The sequence below is a fragment of the Molothrus ater genome, chromosome 2 (genome assembly GCF_012460135.2).
Source record: "Molothrus ater isolate BHLD 08-10-18 breed brown headed cowbird chromosome 2, BPBGC_Mater_1.1, whole genome shotgun sequence".
Lineage (NCBI taxonomy): Eukaryota > Metazoa > Chordata > Aves > Passeriformes > Icteridae > Molothrus > Molothrus ater.
The window spans coordinates 39,048,523-39,071,230 of record NC_050479.2 but is presented as its reverse complement, the minus strand read 5'-3'; the positions used below and the strand labels follow the sequence as shown (position 1 = coordinate 39,071,230).

At 37.5% G+C, this 22,708-nt stretch overlaps 1 protein-coding gene across 1 annotated transcript in view; it reads right to left on the bottom strand.

The window, feature by feature from the left end:
- The window catches only part of NALCN (sodium leak channel, non-selective), a 226,998-nt gene that overhangs the window by 39,269 nt on the left and 165,021 nt on the right, over nucleotides 1-22,708 (bottom strand). Inside the window, exons 16-18 of the mRNA XM_036406770.2 lie at nucleotides 20,382-20,518; nucleotides 18,331-18,472; nucleotides 4,083-4,156 (exon numbers count right to left, since the gene is read on the bottom strand). Of these exons, the coding sequence (XP_036262663.1) occupies nucleotides 4,083-4,156; nucleotides 18,331-18,472; nucleotides 20,382-20,518 (353 nt within the window). The remainder of the gene's footprint in view (nucleotides 1-4,082; nucleotides 4,157-18,330; nucleotides 18,473-20,381; nucleotides 20,519-22,708) is intronic.

The following is a 22,708-nucleotide window of genomic DNA, read 5'->3' as shown; positions in this document are numbered from 1 at the left end:
TCTTCCTTCCCCATGTGCCCCTCACCACCCCCCAGCATTCTTAATTAAAATAAAGATAAACGCACTTCTTTCAGTTAGTTGTTTATGAAATGCAATGTTCCACTTAAGCATGAATTATGTTACTCCCTCAGGATCAGAAAACACATCAGACAAATCTTGTCTAGAACAGTGAAAATCCTATTGCACACCCCTAGCATCAGTTTACGGTTTGACAATAGCATCAGCTATAATGAAAAGCTGCCCATTTGGAAAAAAAACCCCAACGTTTCCCAAACTGTCACAATATATATTTTATATGTAAGTTGTAGAGTCTCCTTCCCTGGAGATATTCAAAAGGTGTCTGGATGTGGTTCTGGACAATTTGTTCTGGGTGGCTTGCTTGAGCAGGAAGGTTGGACCAGACGACCTCCAGAGGTCCCTTCCAATCTCAACCATTCTCTGATTCTGTGAAGCATGGTTTAATGCACACCAAAATCAGGTTTTGCACTACTGACACTTTGATTATATTTTAGACTATGTGAGATTACTTTTAATTTGCTCATTTTCCCCACCATTCTGTGCTGTTTACAATTTATCCTCAGCACTGGAGAGAACAAACTGATTTATACACAACAGTTTGACTGGACCTGCTCTACTCTCTCTACTTCAGAAAGCCAGTGGGACTAATAAGGACTAGACCCCATTCTTAGATAACAATGGAACAAGGAATGAGGGTCAGGAGAACCACAGGCACAAAAATTGCTTTTAAGAGAAAAAGCAGTGCTTGCAGCAACAGAATGAGAGAAAAGTGTGAAGCACTGAAGATATGCAGGAGAAAGTAAATATGCTAGAAGTGGTTATTGCTGCTGAGGGAAATGCACTGTAATTCTCAGTAAGGAATGGAACTGTTTGCAATTCAGAGGCACTATTAAAATGGATCTTGTTTCAAAAAAGTTGTTCTAAAGGTCACTAACTTGTACTTTATTTCATTTTTCAAGGTTGAGGTCTCCACCTCAGAATGGATTTATGTGAAGAGGTAAGGCCCTTGTGCTCTGCCACTGGTAATGGTGACGCAAAACACTGATCAGGGTCAAAGTACCAGGACAGTAGTTACTACGTCCTTGAATTGTATCCCATGCCTAATTGCACAAGGACCTCAAGGAGGCAAGGTGAAGGTGCTTCTAAACAAGGATGCTCAGAAATGAGACATCTCCCTCGAGGTGTGCAAGAAAGCTGCAGGAAAACAAAGATACCCAAGACATCAGCTTTGCTGCATTATGTAACAGCAGATGAACAGGTGAGACACCTAGGACTGAGTCCATGAACCATCTCTCTTGGTGTGCAAGGGCTATTGATGTCCTTCATCATCTTGGGGAAGATGTCTAGCTGCAGTTCAGCATATGAAAAGGAATAAAGTTTGGATAGAGAAGGATGCACAAAAGAGACATGAAAGTACCTATGTGTAATGCATGGTCCTTCTATACAGCTGGTTATATTGAAACATTCACAATTTGACTAAAAATAATTTGGCAAGCTTTAAAAAGTGTGTGGAGGGGGGATGGTCAGAGGTGGACTTAGGCTGGAACAGAATTGAAATTCCCTTTAAGCACAGCAATTTTATCAAGCTGAAGTTGCCCATGGCCAGCTTTACTTTACAGAGGTATTGCTTTGGAAAAATTCTTATTAATTCAGGTAGACAAAAATGAAGATTATGCTGGAAGCAATTTTTTCAGAAGGGACATTCTGAGTTATCTCTTACTGTTCTTGGCATAAATGCCATTTCTTTTTTTGTCAGATACTCTGAATAGCTGAGAGTCATCTAAATTTATGAAGGAGTTTACAGCATTTACAACTAAAGCAAAAATAAGACCTAGAATCTCTCATGTGTTGGGAGTTTGAATTTTCCTGTGTTATTTAAACTGAATCTTAAGTTTCAGCTGCAAATCTTATCACTTCTCTTCCTGTTTTTAAAATTCCCTTGCATCAACAGTGCTGTCACTGTCATTAACAGGGAAACACTGGCAGTGCTCAGGACCAGTCAGCCCATCACTGGCAATCTCTGTCAGCTTGCACACCAGATATGCCATGAACACAATCTTCATATGCTGGAACAGATGCATTACAAGTGTCATTAGATCAGAACTTATTTAACAATTTTCAGTCAATAGCAAGGAACAATAAAGAGTATTTGTTCTTTTTCTCGGTAGAGAGAAGACTCTGTAAGACTCTTTGTAAGTGATTTACAAGCAGCCCAAGAAAGCATTAGAGGACACATGATCCATGTTTTTCTTACTTGACAGAAGTTCTCTCCTTTTCTCTGTGTTCCTCAAAGTTTATTGCTGATGATCCAGGAGATAGATTGGAAAACTCATTAAAGGTAGATTAAATTATCAGAGTAAACAGATAATTGAAAATAAAATAGTAAATTAGTAAATGAAAATTTCATTCTTCTGCCTCTGAAACTTCAGAGGAATCCAGGTGAATTGATAAGAAGTCCTTTTACATACAAGACTGGCAGAAGCCATGATCTGAAGGACCAAGTGGAATTCAGCAGGATTGAAACTGGCAGGACTGCTTTCTGGTTCTGTCCTTGTATCCCTGAGAACTTAGTGAAGTCCAAACAATGGTTTTCTCAGATTCTCCTCCCACTATTTCAGACTTCTCCTGAAAAGGAGGAAGTTCTGTGCAGATGGGAAAATTCTGAATATCAATTTCCAGAATTTAATTTTTTTCTCCTATCTAAGAAAGAATGGAGTTTCAATGATATCAGGGATTAAGAAAAAAAAAGAATATGTAAAAGTAGAGTTCTTTTCCTTTGTCTATGTTTTTCCTCTGCAGTGTAGCGTATGAAACACACCAAACACACTGACATTTGTGGAACCCTGGAAGTGTCAATAACATTTCACAGTTCTCATATAATACAGAATTTCATTACAAATGTTTTACTGAAATACTGTCAGGATGCCTAAACATGTATTGTTAGAAGTATTTTGCTTAATCTATCTGTAACAGTAATTTCTGTAAAATCAAGGCACACAAGTGAAAGAAATGCTTACAAATACTGCACTAAATTTTGTTAAGATTGAATACTTACAGTATAGCAGTTACATTTATCAATAATATTTTTACAATGAATGTTCATTTGAATTAGTAATTGTTTATGTTGTCATTACATCGGTTTAAACACAGAAAAGGTTTCATGTTAATTTCTACAGTTCTCTCTGTGCTGTATTCTTATAGAGCATTAAAAAGGACCAGAGCTGCAAAACCCCTCAAATGGTATTCAAGAAAATTCATAATTCAGAAATCACACAAAACCCCTAGTTCACTGCTCCTCATAAAGCATTGCCTTACTTAATCTGTACTTTTTAGATCAGTACTCCTGTTAATACTGTGTATTTACCTGGCACCTCTCACTGACAAAATGCAAACATAAATATAAAAATTGTGACCTATAAATTCTTTCCATTATTAATGCACCTTACGTTGAGAATAGTCATTCCAATGTAAAACCAACAGTGGCATGAAACAATGCAGCACTGAGTTACCTAAATGATAACTTCAGAAATGGGTCCTGGAGACTTAGGCTTGCATTATTCACTTACAGTGCTGACTACTTACTTGATATGGAAGATCAAAAGGAGTGATCATTATTACAGCATTCAGAAAACCTTTCTACAAAAGTCATGGTTCTGAAATCTTCTTCACTGTCCATTTGGTACTTAGCTGTAGTCTATGTTTTTTACTGCACAATCCCTGCAAACATTTATGCACAGATATTTGCAAGAACTGGACTAGACTTCTAAAATAACACCCCTTAGGAACAGACATGGTTCATTGAGAAGGAAGAAGTGAAAAGAGCTGAAATATGATCTTACTGCATGATACAATTGAAATATATATTGAAGAAGTACAATCTCTTTTTGCTGTTCAAGCATATAAAATAGCCAAAGAACAATTTATCTTTGCTAAAGAAAGCAACAGATGTACTACAAAGCAATACATTATTATGAATATTATACATGCAGTAACATTAGTAATAAACAGGGTTGTGCAAAATCAGATGACCGTCAAAACAGTATCAAATCACATCTGACTCTTACCTTAGAATTTTATTGATTGCTGTCTCTTTTTCCAGAAGGTTTCTTGCTCTGATGCTGAAAACAGATTTACGGAGCTATAAAATTAAGAAAAAGACAGCATACTTTTTAATTGTCTTAAAATATATCTTGTGCATGTCACAGAGCAATTAAATATTATGATGCTGACTGCATAAAAAGGATGGTGGAAAACAATCAAAATACTTATGTACATCTTTTGGCCTTCCAATCCCAATCATTAGGTAGTTCTGTGTAGAAAGAAGTAGATAGTTTTGCTGGCTAGCACAAATTTGCTTTATTACACATTTCTTCTTCAATTGGCCAAATCACACTGTTTTGCTATTCCTTTTCCACTTTGGATTTTAACTAGGCTTGATCATACTCTGGAGATGCCTTGATTGTACAAAAGAAGAAGCAAGCAAAGCTCAGACGTATCATTTCAATGCCTTTTTTTTTTCTCAGAGATGCAAACTAAAAATGTGTTAGGCAAAATATGCTTATGCTTGCCTCTGGTCATGAACAGTTTCAGGAATCTTCTTGTGAACAGGAGTCCTGAGCATGAAATGAAAGGACTGAGATACGTGGAAAAAGACAAGCAAGTGATTAACAAACATGGCACATCAAGGAGCAAACCGCAGCTGAAAAAATTAGCTCAGGAATTGCACCTGTGATGAACAGAAAGCCTCTGGCACATTGTAAGACTTAAATCTGTCAACTGTTTGGAGATCATTATCTTGAGGAAAATATTTCAGAAAGCTTTGGAAAGTTAGCAGTCTGTGTCCTGGTTTTGATCAATCTGAAATGGAATCTTTAAGCACATTTCTTTACGTGTTCTTTAAATTTTCTAAAACTAGCTAAATCCAGAGTCATTCGACAAATAATTTTGGCAGAACTTCTCTGAAGACTCATATTGACTCTGAGTCCAGTAAGATCTTACTTTGTAGATAAACAGAAGGCTAGAAAATCCCTTAAAAACTTGTTAATTATACTGGCTGTACTTAATAAAATGGATTTTGCTTTTTAAAACACAACTGTTATAGCAAGCTACAATCCCTTTCCTACCCCTTGCCTATACAAGTGTGGCTCCTTTAACCTTTCTCATGTCCTAGCTCTTTTCTGTACAACCTGCAGAAGTAATAACACAGATGATTTGAAAACTGCCCCATTTTGAGAATCTCTGGGTTCCTTAAATGACCGGCAGCTTGAAAATGGAAATGAGGTATGCAACACTTCAGAATATAGTTTGGAAAATAAGGTATTGAAATTTCAGTTAAGATTAAAGAAAGAGTAATAAACTTGTTGAATATTTGAATATAAACAAGAAAAAATTCCATTGCTTGGATATGGTAAACATAAAAATAAACTGAAATTCCTAGTATGAGATATACCTGTTGAGGAATACATCTAGTGCAGGCAGCTGGGTGTGCAGCTGCAGGTTAAGCTCTGGAGGTGCAGGAGCCTGAGCCCAAGGCAAGAGGCCATGAACTGATGACCCTTTGCCTAACAAAGGCCACAGGGACCTGTGGTACTCAAAGACATGGCAGGAGCTGATGACCCCAGACTTTTGCTTGCTTAGACTGTGAGGGTATAAATGTCCTGGGTGCCTTTGCTTGGGGGTCTCTCCTTCGAGGAACCCAGCTCAAGCTGCTATTTTGTTATCCAGTTGTTGCACCAAGATTAAATAATTTTAAGGATCTGGATGTCTGGCACTCTGCTTTGGGAAAGCTGAGGTCGAGCTGGTGAGGAAACCTGGTGTGACTGTGTGAGTGTGGGGTGTTTAGCTGGGCACCAGCTCAGGTGATGCAAGAGTGAGTGCCAAAGGGGCTCCTGGATAGTCAGACAGGGAAGTAATATACCATGATAATAAATATTCTGTAGGTATAAATATGTCATATATTGAAACACATTTGTGTAGGTTTTAACTCATTTGCAGTATCTTGACACAGGTTTAGTGTATCAGCATTGTACTTTACTAGGGCTCAAACTTATGGGAATAATGAGGGTGGAAAACCAGAAGTTTTGTCTCAGTTCCTTTTCCTGTTCTGAACAGCTGCTTTAGAATAATTGCAACTACATGAAACATCAGAGAAAAAAAAAAGTGTGACCTAGTAATGTGTTACGTTCATTTATTTCCAGTAACAATTCCTGTTAGCATCTTAGGAATTGAAAAGATTTCAAACATAGGAATCATTAATTTCCTACTCATTTTCTAGTTTTTACCCATTTGGTTTCAGTAAAAAAATCTGAGTCATACATATGTTTCCTGAAATTTTCTACAGCTCCTTATCTGTCATAAACCACTTCTTTCCAGTGTTTAAATTAAGTCACAGAACACCTTGGCCTTAAAGGTTGTGGCCCAAACAAGGAAATTCACCCAGGTTGTCAACAAGAGAACATGTCCTGGGAAAGCAGGAATGAGGAGTCTATGTATTTCTAAAGACTCCACAAGGATGTTGAGCATTCATTTAGTGCTTCCACAAGCCAAATATTAAGCTACCTAGTGTCAGCAAGAAGAAGAGCATCTAAAGAAAAACTGGCAGGTCTAGGACAAGGGATACTTATCAGGGACTGCTGAGCCCTCGCTGTTGGCAGCAAGACTAACAAAGCAGACAATGGTGTATGTTTTGCATAAAACCACTGCTAATTCCCTATGCCACCCCAGCTGGAAATGGTTTGACCCCCTGTGCTTGATACCTTCAATGAACACCATAGTTGTCTGCTGGGGATGTGCAAAAGCAGTGCTGTACTACGATATTTGGCTGTCACACAGCCAGAGGTACATCAGCCAGAGAGGTGAAGGGAAGCTGTAGGAAGGAGTGTATGTCTGGAGCCACTGAGATGGGAGAGAACTGGGCTCTGTTCACATTTTCAAAGCTGTTCATGAATTTTATTTAGTGATGCTAGAGCAATAGAATTACAGAATTGTGTAATATGCTGAGTTGAAATGAACTCAAAGGATCACAAAGTCCAACTCCTGCCCCTGCACAGGACACCTGAGGAGTCACACCATGTGCCTGAGAGCACTGTCCTAACACTTCTTGGACTCTGTCAGGCTGGTGCTGCGGCCACTTCCCTGGGGAGCCTGTTACAGTGCCCAACCTCCCTCTGGGGGAAGAACCTTTTTCTAATATCCAACCCAAACCTCTCCTGATACAACTTAAGGCTCTTCCTTCTGGTCCTGTCACTGGTCACCACAGAGAAGAAATCAGTGCTTGTCCCTCCTCTTCCCCTCATGAGGAAGTTGTAGACTGTGATGAGGTTTCCTCTCACTCTCCTCTCCTCCAGGCAGAAGAGATCAAGTGACCTGAACTGCTCCTCATATGGCTTCCCCTCCATGCCTAAGAAGTCACAGGTATGGAGAAAGAGATGAGAACAGGGTGTTGCATCACATTATTTGTGCAGAGTGCAAAATTTACTTTTCCTTCACTTTTTTTTCAAGAGTAGCTGCGGAACTTGCAGCTGAGACAGGACATCACTGGGCACTGATTTTGGCCTAAGCACACCCAATGGACTGAAGCTGAGGTGAAGTTTCGAAGGTTTTCTTACAATCCGGTCTGTGTATGGACTGTGACGGAATTTAGATTGGAGACAGGTATCCATTCTTTAATCTAGGAATACATAGGCATATACAAGATCCTAGAGAGTTTGGTGCTAGAGGTCTCAGTGGTCCAAAATGGAATTCACAAAACAACCTAGGCACTTCCAAGGATTATGACTTTTGAAGACAATGGTCCTTCTTTCTCTTTCTGACAGAACCAGGAGCCATTCCTTCAGTAGAACACTGGTGAATTTATCTTGAGTTAAAAATATCCAGAAGAAGGAATACAAGAAAGTACTTTTGGATAAGCACAATTGATCTATTTTTCATGTTCAAAGGAGTCAGTAGGCAGTCAAATAGCAACACACATATGTCAATACACATGCTGAAGAAAATCAAACATTACTATAGATTTTTAAAATATGCACCCTTATTTCTATATTAGATAAATTAACTAAACTACTTCCCATTTAATTTTCCAAATATGCATAGCACACCAGGCAAATGTAGTGGGACTATACAAACAGAAAATGGGGGTGATGATCAGTATTTTGTTTAATAATGTCTAGATGCCTCATGCTGGTGTACAATGAGGCTGGCAATTAAAACTTGTGATACCTGCCGAGTTCTGGAATGTTGCAGAGGAAATTATAAATAGTGTTAACATACAAAAGACATTACTCAATCAGACAATGGGAAATTAAATAAGTAGAGTACACTCTACTGAGGTTATTTTAGGGTGTATATGTCTAGCCTGCTGGGTTTTTTTATTACAGATTGTGCTGCACTGTGAGGACACCCTCAGTGTATCTTTATTAGCCTTTATTTATTTATTTATTTACTTCTCTCTACCACCAATAAGAACACTTCATGCAGGAACCACAGTGCCATATAGCTTTCTGCTAAAGAACATTTTTTTTAGCATATGACACTGTCTTGAAATCACCTAACAGCATCTGATCACTCTAAAATACGCTTTCAGCAACACACCTAAAATAACTCTCACAAAAAGGATTTGCTGTGGCAGGTCAGCAAATTCCCACGAGTATTTCCTGAATGCAAATGTTTTAGATGGATATAATGTGCTGCTGCTAAACCATGATAAAGCTTGTGTCTTCGTTCTTACATTTCTTTGAGCTTATTTACACAGACATGACCACAGAATTATGGAATCTGCAGGTAGTGCTTCTCTTCCACAAGTGTTGACATTCTTTGCTGCTGTCGGCAGGACAGACTTCAGACAGACAAAATAATTCAGTTCAGTTAGAGTGAACTTGGTCTAAATGCTACATCCCATGAAATCCCATTTGTCGACAAGAACAAAGCCACCGTTGTAAAATAAGCTAAATCACAGAACATTGTTGCTCTGCAAGTGCCACCCGCTGCTTTGAAAAGGTACTGCAGACACTTTCAATAACAATGTTTATTTAGTAGCACCTTTCAAAAATCTAGGCTTTCTACCCTGGAAGAAGAAAATCCTTGGCATAAGATCAAAAGCAAAGCACCACAAGAAAATACCTTGTGAAGTGTCAGGAAGTGACTGTGGACCAGTTCTACATACTAGATGTACTGGCACAGCACTGCTGACTTCAGGGGACGTATGCCAATTTACACCAGCTAAGACATAACTGAATGGTTTTACGTTTTGAGAAATGCTGTACATTTTGGTTTACTAAGGTTTGACGTGTTTCTCTAGAAACATGTTTGTAGTGCCCAGATCTCAGCAAATGCTAAATAAAGCAATTATTTTCAACTTGAATTTGATAAACAATTGTATTCTATCAAGAGGTAAAATCTGTGGTGATGTAGTGTATGATTTTTGTATCAGACTGCTTCAAAGCTGGCAGAAGAGACAAGTGTTGGTGGCTGTTCAGGAATACAAAGTCATAAAGACAAGGTCGTAAATAAATCATGAGATATGAATATCTGAAATGTTTGCTTGACAGTAGAATAAAACCAGTTCATGCAGTGCATTTTCATAATGTAATTTCTTAGGTTTTATATGAAAATAAGGAGTTTTGGCCTAGTGCTGTTAATAATGCTCTTACAGGCAACTGCAGGACCATAGGGGAATAGTCTGCTGTGCCATGCCAGAAATTCCAAGGAAGGGAAAAAAAAAAATCACCCAAAGCTTCTGTTTTAGTTCGGAATTTGTTGTATGCCAATATAGACTTGCAGAATGAACAGATTATTAGGTACTATATCGTTATTTAAACATTGTTATTTAAAGCTTCTGGGGAAAATACAAAAAGTCAGTACAATAAGCAATGTATCAGAATAATTTTCATGAAAGAGCAAGGAAATATTTGGGGAGAATTTGTTCAAAGCTCGAGCGTTCCATAAAACGTAGGATATTCCTAGCCCACAGGAATTTGCTGTGTAGCCTCTCAAATGCAAATATTTGTTCAACAACATTCTACCATATCTTTGGTTTGAAGAGATTGGACTCTTCCAAAATGAGTGCAACAAAAGTCATATGAAGAGTGACAGAAGACCAGACTGCAAGTTTTTGGTAGATACCTAACAAATCGTTCACAAAATTTTAAGCAAGTTAAGCAACTATAGGTAGCAGGGAACTTCTTAAGCTCTCTTGAAACCTTTGCATAAAGGCTGAAATTACAAGAGAGAGAGAGATCACTATTCCATTTCCCTCCCTCAAAGTAGAGCTAAGTATTTTCATTTGGACTTTGAAAATCTGGCCCTTTGTGAGGTTGTCCAATGTAAGAAACAGGCTCACTACACAGTCAAGAAAGTGATCTAGCATTATATAAGTGCCCCAAGAACTCAAAGGCTGTCCCTTTTGGATCAGATGTCTAGAATGAGAAGTGGGTATAATCTCCTTAACTCCTGGGAGTCATTGACCCAAAACAGGCTTGATTCATTCTGTAGCCCTTGATTGCTGCCTCTCTCTTAAGGAAGGTAAAGTTCTTCTAATTAGCTGGCTACTGGTCTGGAAAATCTACACATCTCTTCATAACCAAGAACTTTTTTAATTAGGTCTGAAAATGGACAAGGCTAATATTAGCACTCATAAAATCTCCAAAAACCTAAAGGGGAGATAGTCCATCCTCCACACATGGAGGAGCAGTTCCAGGGAAGGAGAAGGATCCCTCTCTTTTATGCCTTATAGTAACATGGTTGGTTTTTTTCCCCTTTGGTATACCTGAGTTTTAAACTTTCATAGGTTTAATGGGTAGATTTTTCATAAAAATATAGAATGGTTTGGGTTGAAAGGGACCTTGAAAGACCATCTAGTCCAATCCCTCTGCAACGTGCAGGAACATCTTCAACTAGATCAGGTTGCTTAGAGCCTGATCCAATCTGAAAGAAAATGTTTTCAGGAATGGGGAACTCACCATCTTGCTGGGCAACTTGTTTCACTGTTTTACTATTGTCATCATATTGTAAATCTCCCATACCTTCTAGGTGATTTCTCATGGGCAGCTCCTTGCAGCATTGACTCCTTCTTCTTCACAGTACAGAAAACAAACTCCATCTCGCTGCACTCTCCTCTCAACCAGCTAACCCACTCTTTTGTAGCGCTCGTCTCCTTATTGGACACAGGTGTGGCCTATTAAGGGTAGGCCTGTTCCTAATATTTGGCGATTAGTACAGCTGCAACTCCTCAGGTGTGAGACTACCTTCTGCACTATCTTTATTTCCTAAATTCTATCCCTCCACATTTTACCACTGTCACCATAAAAAAAAAAAATTCCTTCTATCTAGCCTGACTCTACCCTCATTTAGTTTTAAACCATTACCCCTTGTCCTATTGCTATAGCCCCTTGTAAAAAAAGTCCTTCCCCATACTATAAGCCCCCTTCAACTACTGAAAGGCTGCTATAAGGTTTCCCCAGAAGTTTCTTTCTCCAGGCTGAAATACCTTCTTTCAGCTTGTTCTCATAGGAGAGGCAATTCATCCCTCTGATCATAGTGGCAAGTGCAGCCTGGGACAAATTTGCTTACTTTTGTTTTCTATCTACTCAGTGCAGGAGTCAGGGATGCCCTGTGAAAAGCTGATGAAGAGCACAGGGAGATTACTCATGGCAGCCAACAGCAGGTGGAACTAAGAACTCCAGGCCAAGCTGATGTGGGGTTTTTATACATTTGGCTGGGTGTACAGTGCTGGAGGAGAAGTCTCCTCTCCACACTCTGAGCTGGGGATCTTGAAACTCTAGGGAAGAAGGGATTGTCAGGCTGGGCTGGACTTGGAATGGAAGATATGGACAGGGAGTTTCAAGGGAGAGGTAAGGAAAACTATTGCTTCTGGTTGTACAAGCACATGCACTTGCCTTCACTAGAAAGAAGTGATCATTACTATTGTTAATCAGTTCTTGTGAATGAGTCCTGTGAGTGGATGGAGGAGACTGAAGGGCCTGGAGATGGAGATCTGGATTCTTTGGTAGAAACAGGAAAAAGTAATGAAGAAGGTTCAAACAGAAGGGCTTTCCTGTAACTCAGTCCCTCATTGTCTCTTTCCTCCACACCAAACTAATGTGTGCTCTTTGTTAAAGTACAATTGCACTAAAACTTTTTCATGTATTTTTTTTGATTAAAGAAAAAAGAGAAGTATGATCTTATCATTGTATTTTAATACATCTCCACAGCCTTTGTATCAAACACTTGAAATATTGATGAAGTAGAAAGCAAATGCCAGAAGGAAGTCCTGAATTATGGCTCTTTTTGAAAATGGCAAAGTATCCAGTCCCTGGCCTCTTTTCTCTCAAAATGCAATTGAAAACTGGAATTCTTTCAGGCAGACTTTTGAACATACTATGCAGAGGCAAGAGTGACAAAGCAATTTAAAATCATCAGAAGTCAGAGACAGACCACAACAGAAGAGTCTTGCTACTATTGCCGTTGTGTGTTCTCCACTCTGAAGGCAAACATGGCTAGAGAGGTAAAACATTACCAGCTCAAAAGTGTATTTAATAAAATCCCTAATGAGAAAGAAATCTATAAATTGGTTATTTAGACACAGGGACATTTTTATCTATCCATGTTATATGAAAACCACAAAATCTTTAAAAAGCAAAGGAAACAAAGAGGTCAGCTGATTTTCAGTAAACCTAAAATACATCACTGTATTTATGTATATTAACTTCATTAGAAAGAACTGATGAGAACAGACATGGCACAAAAATCATCTTTGAAAATCACGACTGTAATGAGCAAGAAAATGTTGGACTCATAAGCCATTGTCATTCCGGCAGGTACATTGTTTTAATGACTTTTCTGAATGCCATAACAAGACAGATTTTGGCATTATCCTATGAATGTCATAAATAGGTAAGACTTGAAGCACTTGGCTCTGTTTAATTAACAAGTGGTATATGGAAACCAAAATTGTAGGACAGAATTAAATTCAGAAAAATTAGGAAAATGAAGAAAAAGTTTGAATTATTTTTGTTGATATGCACTAAATTCCGCAATGATTGCTTCAGAAAAAATGTAATATTTAGTAGTATTTAAAAACAAATAATCTTTTCCATTTGGAATACATGTGCAATTACACTTTACTAGTTTCTGCTATATTCAAAATTAATGTCATAAAATTATTCTTTCAAATTACTTACAGAAAATAATAAAAAGGAACACAACACTACTGTATCTTTTTCAGTTGTGCTTTGCACAACTGAATGCCCAAAATAAAGTTCAGAGAGGTTGATTAACTTGGGACATAAGTTTATTACAGTAAGAAACAGAAATTCTGAACATTGTAATTTATGAATAGATATTCTATCCTTAGTTTTAAGGAAAAAAGTACAGATAGCACTTATGAGCATGTCTTCAACCCTGATGGTTTTCTGGAAGGTATCTTGGGACATCTGGTCTTTTATACTAAAATATATGCCTTAGAAAACCTGAAAGGCTATTTCAACTTTTACAATTACAAATACTTTCTGCGAAGAAAAATCCTTTTGGAATACTCTCAGAAGATTGGTTTGTTTTTTTTTCCTCAAGAAACAGAATAGTTAAAGAAGCTGAGCATAGGTCAGGAAAAAAACCCATCACAGAACATATATCCAGATTAAACAAAAACATCAAGATTAGGTGGCATGTCTCAGCAGTTCAAAAAGCAGTATCTATGATATTAACAAAATATGTTAAACACAGATTTCAGCACGAGGTCTGCTGCTGAATATTCACAGTCCTCCATGGTCATGGCTCTGGCTACCTCTGAGATCAGCTTTCACTTCCTGACCACAACCTCCCTTCACAAAGGTACATTCTGCTGCAAGCAGGGAATCAGTGGGAGAGCCACATGGTGTGGGAGACCAAGCTTTCCCAGGAGCTAGACCTTAGTGCTGCACCTGGCTCCCACCAGACAAAGGAATGGCTACTAACTGCTTTGCTTGCAGAACTAAAACCAGAACTCATACATGTGAAAGGAGTCAGCAAAGAAACAGGATGATAGAAGGGAGAGAAAATAGAAAATACATTGCTACTATCCAATTAATCTTATAAGTGGTGAAATAAGGGAGCTAACTTGATTATATTCCTTCAATTAAGTGGGAGATGCTCCAAGTCCGAAGTATAAAATACATGGATATATTAAATGCTCTCATACTTTCTTTTGCAATTCACTCCTGCTTTGCCACTTTGTTGTGGACATGCACATGGGTTATCAGTACTATCTGTACATTTTGAACCATAAGCATTTTCAAAGTTCATCTCATGAGTCTGTCAGTCTTGAACTTTAATCTAACAGCCATGTGCTGTGTTGTTGGGCCAAGGATAATTAACCAGTTTAGAAGTGTCCATCTCACAATAATTTTCTGCAAGGTTTGGTAAAACTTGAATGTCTCTTAGGAAAGCACTTTGAAGGGTTTCTGTGCCCCTCTGATTCCAGTCTTGAAGTTAAGAAGGCAAAGCCAATGCTCTACAGCCAACTCAGATGTATTCCACTGGACACCTGATTTGTTGTAAATCTCACGTTAATTTAATTCTTTGTCCTCCTGAAACTTGCTGCAACTATACTTCAGGCTATGTGAAAGCCACTGAGATGTCCTTATTTTCTGCCAACTTCCTATCTTCTCATGCACCCACTCACACTAAAATTATGTTTCCATACTTCATCCAGTGCTTCTGGCCAAGAATTTACTGAAATATTGGTTATCTAAGGAAATTCCCAGCATACTGTGAATAATATTCATACAAGTGTAGAAGTATAAAAGAACACTTTCCTCTCTGTCCCTAATACTCCCCTTTTCCCTCACCTACAATGTACATTTAATGCCCTAAATCCCTCTTTTAATCTTGTACTTTTTCCAAGAATTCTTCCTTCTTTTACCAGAAAATACCTTCACAGTGCTTTCTACTACCACTGGGGGAATGCTGACCGATCTGAACAATCCTGGTTTCTCTAATTCGACCATGGGTTCTTCAACTCATGGCCTGCAGACGACATCAGGACAGACTCGATCAGCACACAGGAGGGTAGGTGTGTGGCAAGATCACTGAGGTTTAGTAAATTTGCTCTGCAGGACCTCAAGTGGAGAGCAAAAAATGACCATCCTGCATTTCCAGCAGTGTTAAGTTCAGAGAAGCCCAGAGAATCCCAGTTTTACACACCAAATGTTACAGATAATAATAAACAACTCAAACAAAGCACAGTGCTAAGCTGCCTATCAAGCATCTGTTTGTGTGAGAGCCCAGGTGTTGCTGGCACTGGATACAGAAGGAAGAACATGGTACAATCTGTATCCACACACCTACTCAGACTCCACATACTGACAGAGAATTCTTAGGGGATGTACAAAATGTAAAGGGCATTTAGGTATCTAAAAGTGATTTCTTATAATAGTGCTTGGTTAGTTTATAACTTTCACAGCAGTTTAAAAATTTGGAAGAGAAAACACCATGGAACCCACAGACTTGACAACAAAAAAAGGAGTATAGCAAAGAAATCTATTTCCCAAAGATGTTATTTTGATTTGGCATAGATGAAAATCATATCAAATGGATTGTAGTCATAGTTACAGTGATTTACACCAAAAATAATTTTTCCAGTTCTTTTGAGAAGGTAGAATTCCTTGAAAAAAAAAAAAAGAGGAAGGCACTGAAAATCTACTCCCCCTTTACACCTTAACTTTTAAAGGAAGTGGGTAATTATAATAATTATAATACTGAAAACACTAACTAAATTCATTCTATAACAGAACATATATAAAATCTGCTTTATTGATCAGCACAAATTATGGGCAGATTGATTCTAAACACAATTCCATATAGTGGCAGATTTTTATAGAAAGAAAAAAAAAGAATATTGCTGAAGCGGAAATAAGGGGAAAATAGGGGAATGTAAGGGATTCCTATCAATTAAACAGGTGTGGAACACAGAGATACTGACTTAAGTCCAGGAATAACTGGAGGGACGAGCCACAGTTCAGCTACCACAAAGGAAGGACAGAGTCAGATCTGCCAGCAGGATCTCACCTTTTGATTCTACCTTTTTAATTCCACTTTTTCCTCATCAACTACAATGCAAAAGCATGTGAAAAGTTTCTGAAGCCATCCCACTGCTCACAGGAGCAGTGGGAAGGCATCCTGCCAGGCACTGAGATCAGTAAAATGTTTTGTGATGTTTCTTTTTTTACAAGAAAAGTAAAGTATAAATGTAAGGTTAATACTGAAGCACAACCAGTCATTCCAAGTTTGTTTTAAGGATATTTTTAAGAAGATTTGATCATACAAAAATTAGGTTGTCTTGGCAACTGTAACTATAGAAAGCTAGAATAATTACTTTCAAAAATCCTTCTTAGTGCTATCTCCTCTTAATAGGAATGTGTAAAATATCTTGTTTTTAGCTGCATTTATCAGAAATACTACTCATCGTTGTTCCTACCCTTGAGGTATGGGGATACTAAAGTATGTGCCTAAAGCAGCTTGAATAGTGCAAAACCAATTTGCAAATGCTTATTTAAATTCAAAAATTAAAGTCAGATAATGCATATTTGCTTTTGAAGGGAAGCGAAAATTTGAAAAGAATGCAGCATTCTGTTTTCATACTGCAAGATATCATTGAATAAACTGTGCCATGTATTCATCTGTCTTCAAACACAGTAACAATTCACTTTTTTAAACAGCAAGCAAAAGGAATTAAGATGGAATTTAATATATCTAAAATATATTCATGTAAACAGATCTACTGAGCCACTGCACAGCTCTGCATTGCATACTCTGGACTTACCTGTGTGGCTGAGACAACTTTAAGGTCTTTGTTCATCTCTTCATTACATGGTAGAAATGTACTCTGATTACCCTGGCATAGTGTTTGAGATCCATTATTAGTGATGTTTGGCACAGTTCTGCTAGCCCCTAGGTTTACCATTTAATAACTTATCCAGTTTTCCTGCTGTGCTTGTTAAAGCAGATGATGTCCATGTAGGCTTGACTACTTCCTACAGCCTTCTTGGCCTGATATGCCACATTTTGCCACAGTCCTCCCTCCCAGGTCATGATGCTCAGCTTTGGTTTACTGATGCCATAGAATACACCAGCCACAAGAACAGGCTCTTGCACAGAACTAGAGATGGCAATTAACACTAGTTTACAAATTGTCTATTTTAATTCATTATCAGAGGAGTAATGTTTTCCCCGACTGTCCTTTCCCAATTCTGCCTCTTAGCTCTGCAACTCTGCCTGTATGAATGCTGCCCTGGGTTATGGCTACAAACACACACTAGGAAAGCCAGTTATACTATAGAACAGTAATGCATAGGCTCTATTTTCTTGTCTGTGATTGTGTAACTTAAAATGTATTTAAAAAACACGGATGTTAATATTCAAAGAGGATTCAACAGTGAACAATACTGAAACATAATAATACTGAAAGTACTTTTCTTTTGTCTATAAAAATGTCACTAAATTATGCAATATTATAAGTGGTCAAGGACTGATATCTCTGTAGATGCCACTAGAAATCTGGGAAACCACTTATCTTCCATGATGCACATGAATATTTTTTCTCACCCCTTTAGTTTTATAAGGTGTCAGAAGTCAGATACAGGTACTTATGCTGCTGGCATCATCATCATCATCATGGTCATCATTCCAAGCAGTGCTAGTATTTTTTCAAATCTAACCATCCATGGGAGATTAGCAGCTTTTAGCATAATGGGTATCAAATATATCTGTTCAGGGTCAGTTTTCTAGTGACTTCCAGGCTTACAGATAGAGTAATGGCCTCTAAATAATTAGAATAATTTTAAATTTTTACTCAACTTCAGTGATTACACAGAGATATTAATAACTTATCCAATTTTTCTGCTCTGCTTGTTAAAGTAAATGATGTCCATTTAGGCTTTATTCCTTCCTTCACACTTCCATCAGTGAAGTGTGTTTTCAAGGTTGCAGTAGTATTCAAGGCATTCAAAAATCCACTGTGATATTCAGAAACTTTAATTTTCCACTAGCTTCTCAGTGATTAGCAGCAGAACTGTTTCAAAAAATTTCTTCAGATGATGCATGCATTAAACAACTAATGTATCAAATCTTGAATTTTGAATTCAAAGGAGACGGGAAAATTTAAACCAGAATAGGATCTGCTATGATGTCGGTTTTAGGCTGAATTAAACATAACCTTTTAGCCTACATTCAATCATCCTAGCTTTAATTCACTTTTTATGTAGTTTGACAAACTGAATAATTTGATTCCTTTTCTCATAATACTCTAGGCAAGATATATACTACCCTATACTCTTGATTTACCTTTTGATCAATATATCTGTTTTCTTCAATGGCTGATCTTTTAGAGTGGTCACATGAGGAAGAAGATGCTGAAGGAAGTCTTCGCAGCAAACAGCTCGTATCTTGCTGCTGGCGATCAATAAACTGCTTCATAAAACTTTCCCTTGGGAACAAATAGAGGATATTGACACATTAAAACCCCAAGAAGAGTTAATATTTGGTTTTCCTTCTGACATGTCACAATCCATTAGTGCTGAGATGGATAAACTCCTGAGAAAAAGTTGTACTGGGGAATAGATGCATAAATGAACAGAACAACTGATAATACCTGAATTCATTTATTAAAGAAATCCATAACTGAATTGGGAGTTGGATTTCTTGCATGTAGATTGAAAAAAAAAATTGCTTTTATTATTTATTTATTTACCAATTAATGTGCTAAATATTTCAAGTGCCTTTTGCAGTTTTCAGCTCTTTTGAGCTCATTAAACAGCAAGTTGTTACTTCAATGTAAATCAAATGCTGATATAATCCAAATGAAACATACTCTCTGCATGAAATTCTTTCTTGAAGATTTCAAACAACATCTGTTCACATAACTGCTTTGAATGTCATTATTAAGGCACTTCAACAATTCTGTGCCTCACATATGCCATGTTTAAAAAGCAGAAGCATTTCTGTTTACAACAAATATACATTCATCTTACCATATTTTAAGTTCAGTAGAGCTGCCTCTTTCAGTGTGAACTATGTCAAAACTAACTTTTCTCTGGAGAGATATTGCTACATAGTACAATAGCTTCAGATTTAAAGATATGATTTGCTAGTGCTAGTTTGAAGTCTGTTTCAGTAGTTAATAGGATCATGAGTACAGAATATGCTGGAAAAAACACAACTAGAAAGAAATAACAAAAAAGACTAGGACTAGGAGAAGAACACCCTCCATATATAACCAAAGGGTACTTTGATACTAAAAGTAAAGCATCTGTGATTGTTTCCTTGAAATCTGGAAGGTTGCTTTTCATGACCCTTCTGACCAGCATTATTCCTTTTGTTCAGCTAAGGTACTACAAACAGGTCAAGCCAGTTGACTTAGCTTCCTTGTGAATTTAATCAAAAGAAATGTAACCTTGGTAGACTCAAACAATGGCAGCAATCCTTCACATCGTTCTCTCTTCTGGCATGTGCTTGTTGAGGACATTGACACGGGCACTTAAAGGATCTGTTCAGCCAGCTTGTGGCATGGCAGCAGACTTTGCAGCCTGTATATACTAGAGAGGCCCTTGGATTTCTGTCAGACTTTTTTGACACCACGGAAAAATAATTGTACTCTAACTGATGATCACAGATTTGCAGAATGGTTTGGGTTGGAAGGGACCTTAGAGATCATCTTGTTCCACCTTGCCTGCCATGGGCAGGGACACCTTCCACTAGACCAGGTTGTTCAGAGCTCCATCCAGCCTGGCCTTGAACACTTCCAGGGGTGTGGAAGCATCCACAGCTTCTCTGGGCAACCTGTGCCAGTGCCTCACCACCCCCACAGTAAAGAATGATCAAGTAGATCACTGAGCATCTGATCTTTAGTTAAGGTGAGTTTCACAGGAAAAAGGTAACTACATAAATACAAAAAAAGGACAAGGTCATCACAGGCTAACTGGTATTAGATGCTCTGTTTTATCCTCTCTAATGATTTACTGCCATTTCACCCTAGCTTTAAAAACCTCCATGAGAACCCATTAGACTGCAAGTCATCTATATGAGCCAAGAAACTAAAATCCAAAGGAAAGGAGAAACAACACAATTTTCAGTTATATTGTACTTGTGTCAGTTCTGATCAGTCTAGCTGCTTTCACGAATAAGGTATAAGGAATGCTAGTATTGTTTTTCCTCAAATGAGAGAAATGAGGTATACCCAAAATGCCACATCTTTTGAATGCCTATGTTAATTCTGTTTCATTTCTTATTTTCTGAACTATCTGCCTAACAGACAAGAAAAAAAAAGTTAAATATTTTGGGTGTTATGTGGCCCCAAAAAAGTTTACAACATGCTAGCAAAGGAAATATTTCAATACCTTATTTTTGGAACTGTGAAATCTGAAGGAAGCTTTGAGATTTTCACCATTTGTGGCCTGTTTGGAAATTTTTCAAAGATGCGTAGACGCAAGGGAAGCTTCTCCTTTGTATCTGCATTAGCTTCACTTTGCTTTAGCTGAAAACAAAGAAATAAAAAAATAACAGAAAGGAAAATTTGCTCTATAATATCCCACTCATTTTTCAGAATCCAAATAACAACAATGGCAATAATTGAAAGAAGCAGAAGATGGCAGCAAAGACCTACAGAAGGTAAATTTGATACAAGTTAATGGCTTGTGCTAGAAGATTACAAATGCCTAACAATACCATGCTTTTAACCGACAGACATAAAATGGGAAGATTGCTAATAATTTTAATTTTAAAGTACAAAGCATATTTGTGCCCTATTCAATATGCTTATTTCTATGTTTTCTTCATAGATTGTAACACTTTCATCAAATAAACACCCAAGACCTTTTCTTATTAGGCACATCTTCCTGTATATGCTGAAAGCTCTCTGACACAAAGAAAACACAGCACTTTAAAAGGCAAGAAATTTTAAGAGAATCCAGCTCCCAGAACACAAAATAAGAGGACAATTGCATGTAGATGAGTATTATAAGTAATGACAACGAACTCAAAAGAATCCATCTACATCAGTGATACTCAGCTATGGCAAATCATATAACAAATGTTGTATTTATAATTATCCAAAACCAATTATTCAATGGAATATCACCCAACCAAATACAGAAAAGACAGATACATGTATATACATGGACAGGTGATGGCTAAAAATATAAGATAAACAGATATGATATAGAGATATGATTCCTGAATACTGATTACCTTATGTAGCAATTCAGGTGTGTTATTGCAACAAAATACAAAGTCAAAAAGAAGCAGTGAAATTAATTTTCACATTTATTTTAAACTGTATGCGTATTGTATACTATTTGAGCATGCATCCAACTGAAATTCCAATTCTTCATCTCATCCCTGCTTGTAAGCAAAGGATTAGAAGCTTAAATTTTAAAAGACATTTTCACCATCAGCACCTGCAGGGAATACTGTTGATAGACACCAGCTACAGATTTTTACCAGGGGCAATAGCCCAGGAATTCAAACAGAGCTTTAATTCTCATTTGCCCTGCCTAGTGAAATGCATGTTCCCACAGCATGCTGTAGAAGAAAAACTGCTCTGCTGCACTGTCATGCTATGAGCAACATCACCACTTCCAGCCACAGGACAGCTTAAAATGAAAATCAGTTCATAGTCAGTTGGATAGAAGTTGTCATGTGGGCTGAAAACTGCAGAAAACTGAACAGCTACAAACAAAGGCTAATAATTAATGGTAAAGCTGATTCAGAATAAAAGGGGAATGTTGCATAAATCTGTATTGTGTCCAGTCTTGTTTCATTGCTCTATTAATCCTTAAAAGGAAGAAATTATGACTTTGGCGCACATGATATTAAAATGTGAAGAGTTGCAAATACTACATTGGACAAGGAAAAGGGCACATTTAGAAACAGTGGCAGGAAATAAGAGACTGAAAGAATTCTAGATAAAGAATAAGAGCAGAAACTAAACAAGAACTTGGACTTCAATATAGCATCAAAAGGCCAGTTTGAGCACCAACTGCATTACCAGCCAAAGGTTATGTTCACAACAAAGCTTTGTTGGTTAGATATTACAGGGGTATGAAGAATGATACACAACTTCCCAGCTCATTTCTGTGCTGCTTTGAAGAGAACATATCTGGGTATGCATAAATTTCTAAATGCTGTTTAACCATTTTCTCACTGACAAGAAAAAATAGTGCTGAAGAGAGCCATGAAACCAGGGGAGAGCTGTGTTAACCAACTGGGACAAAAGAGAAAAAGAAGAGAAAGACTTAAAGGGTCCCATTATTTACTCCCCATCTACTATAACTGATAAAGTAAGAGCAGGGGAGATGGAGCAAATTTAAGTAATAAATATTTGAAAATAAATTACTTCAAGAATACAATAGTGTATACAAAATAAAGGAATGAGAGAACAAAAATAAGAAACAGAATTTCTAGAGTGAGAATAAAGATTACTAGCCTTATGGGAAAATCTCTGAGTGTTCAGAGAGCTCTCCAGAGGGAAGTGCCTTATAATTTCAAAATCAGACTAGTCAGAGCCCCTGAAATGTCATAGTATTGCCAAAAGAGATCTTTCACTGAAAAGGAAATTAATTAGATAATCTAACAGGGCTTTTCTGCAACACTCTACTGTTGAAAGCTTTGGGAAGGGATTATTTTTAGAGGAAAGAAAGGTTTCCAGTTTCTGACACTTGTTTTT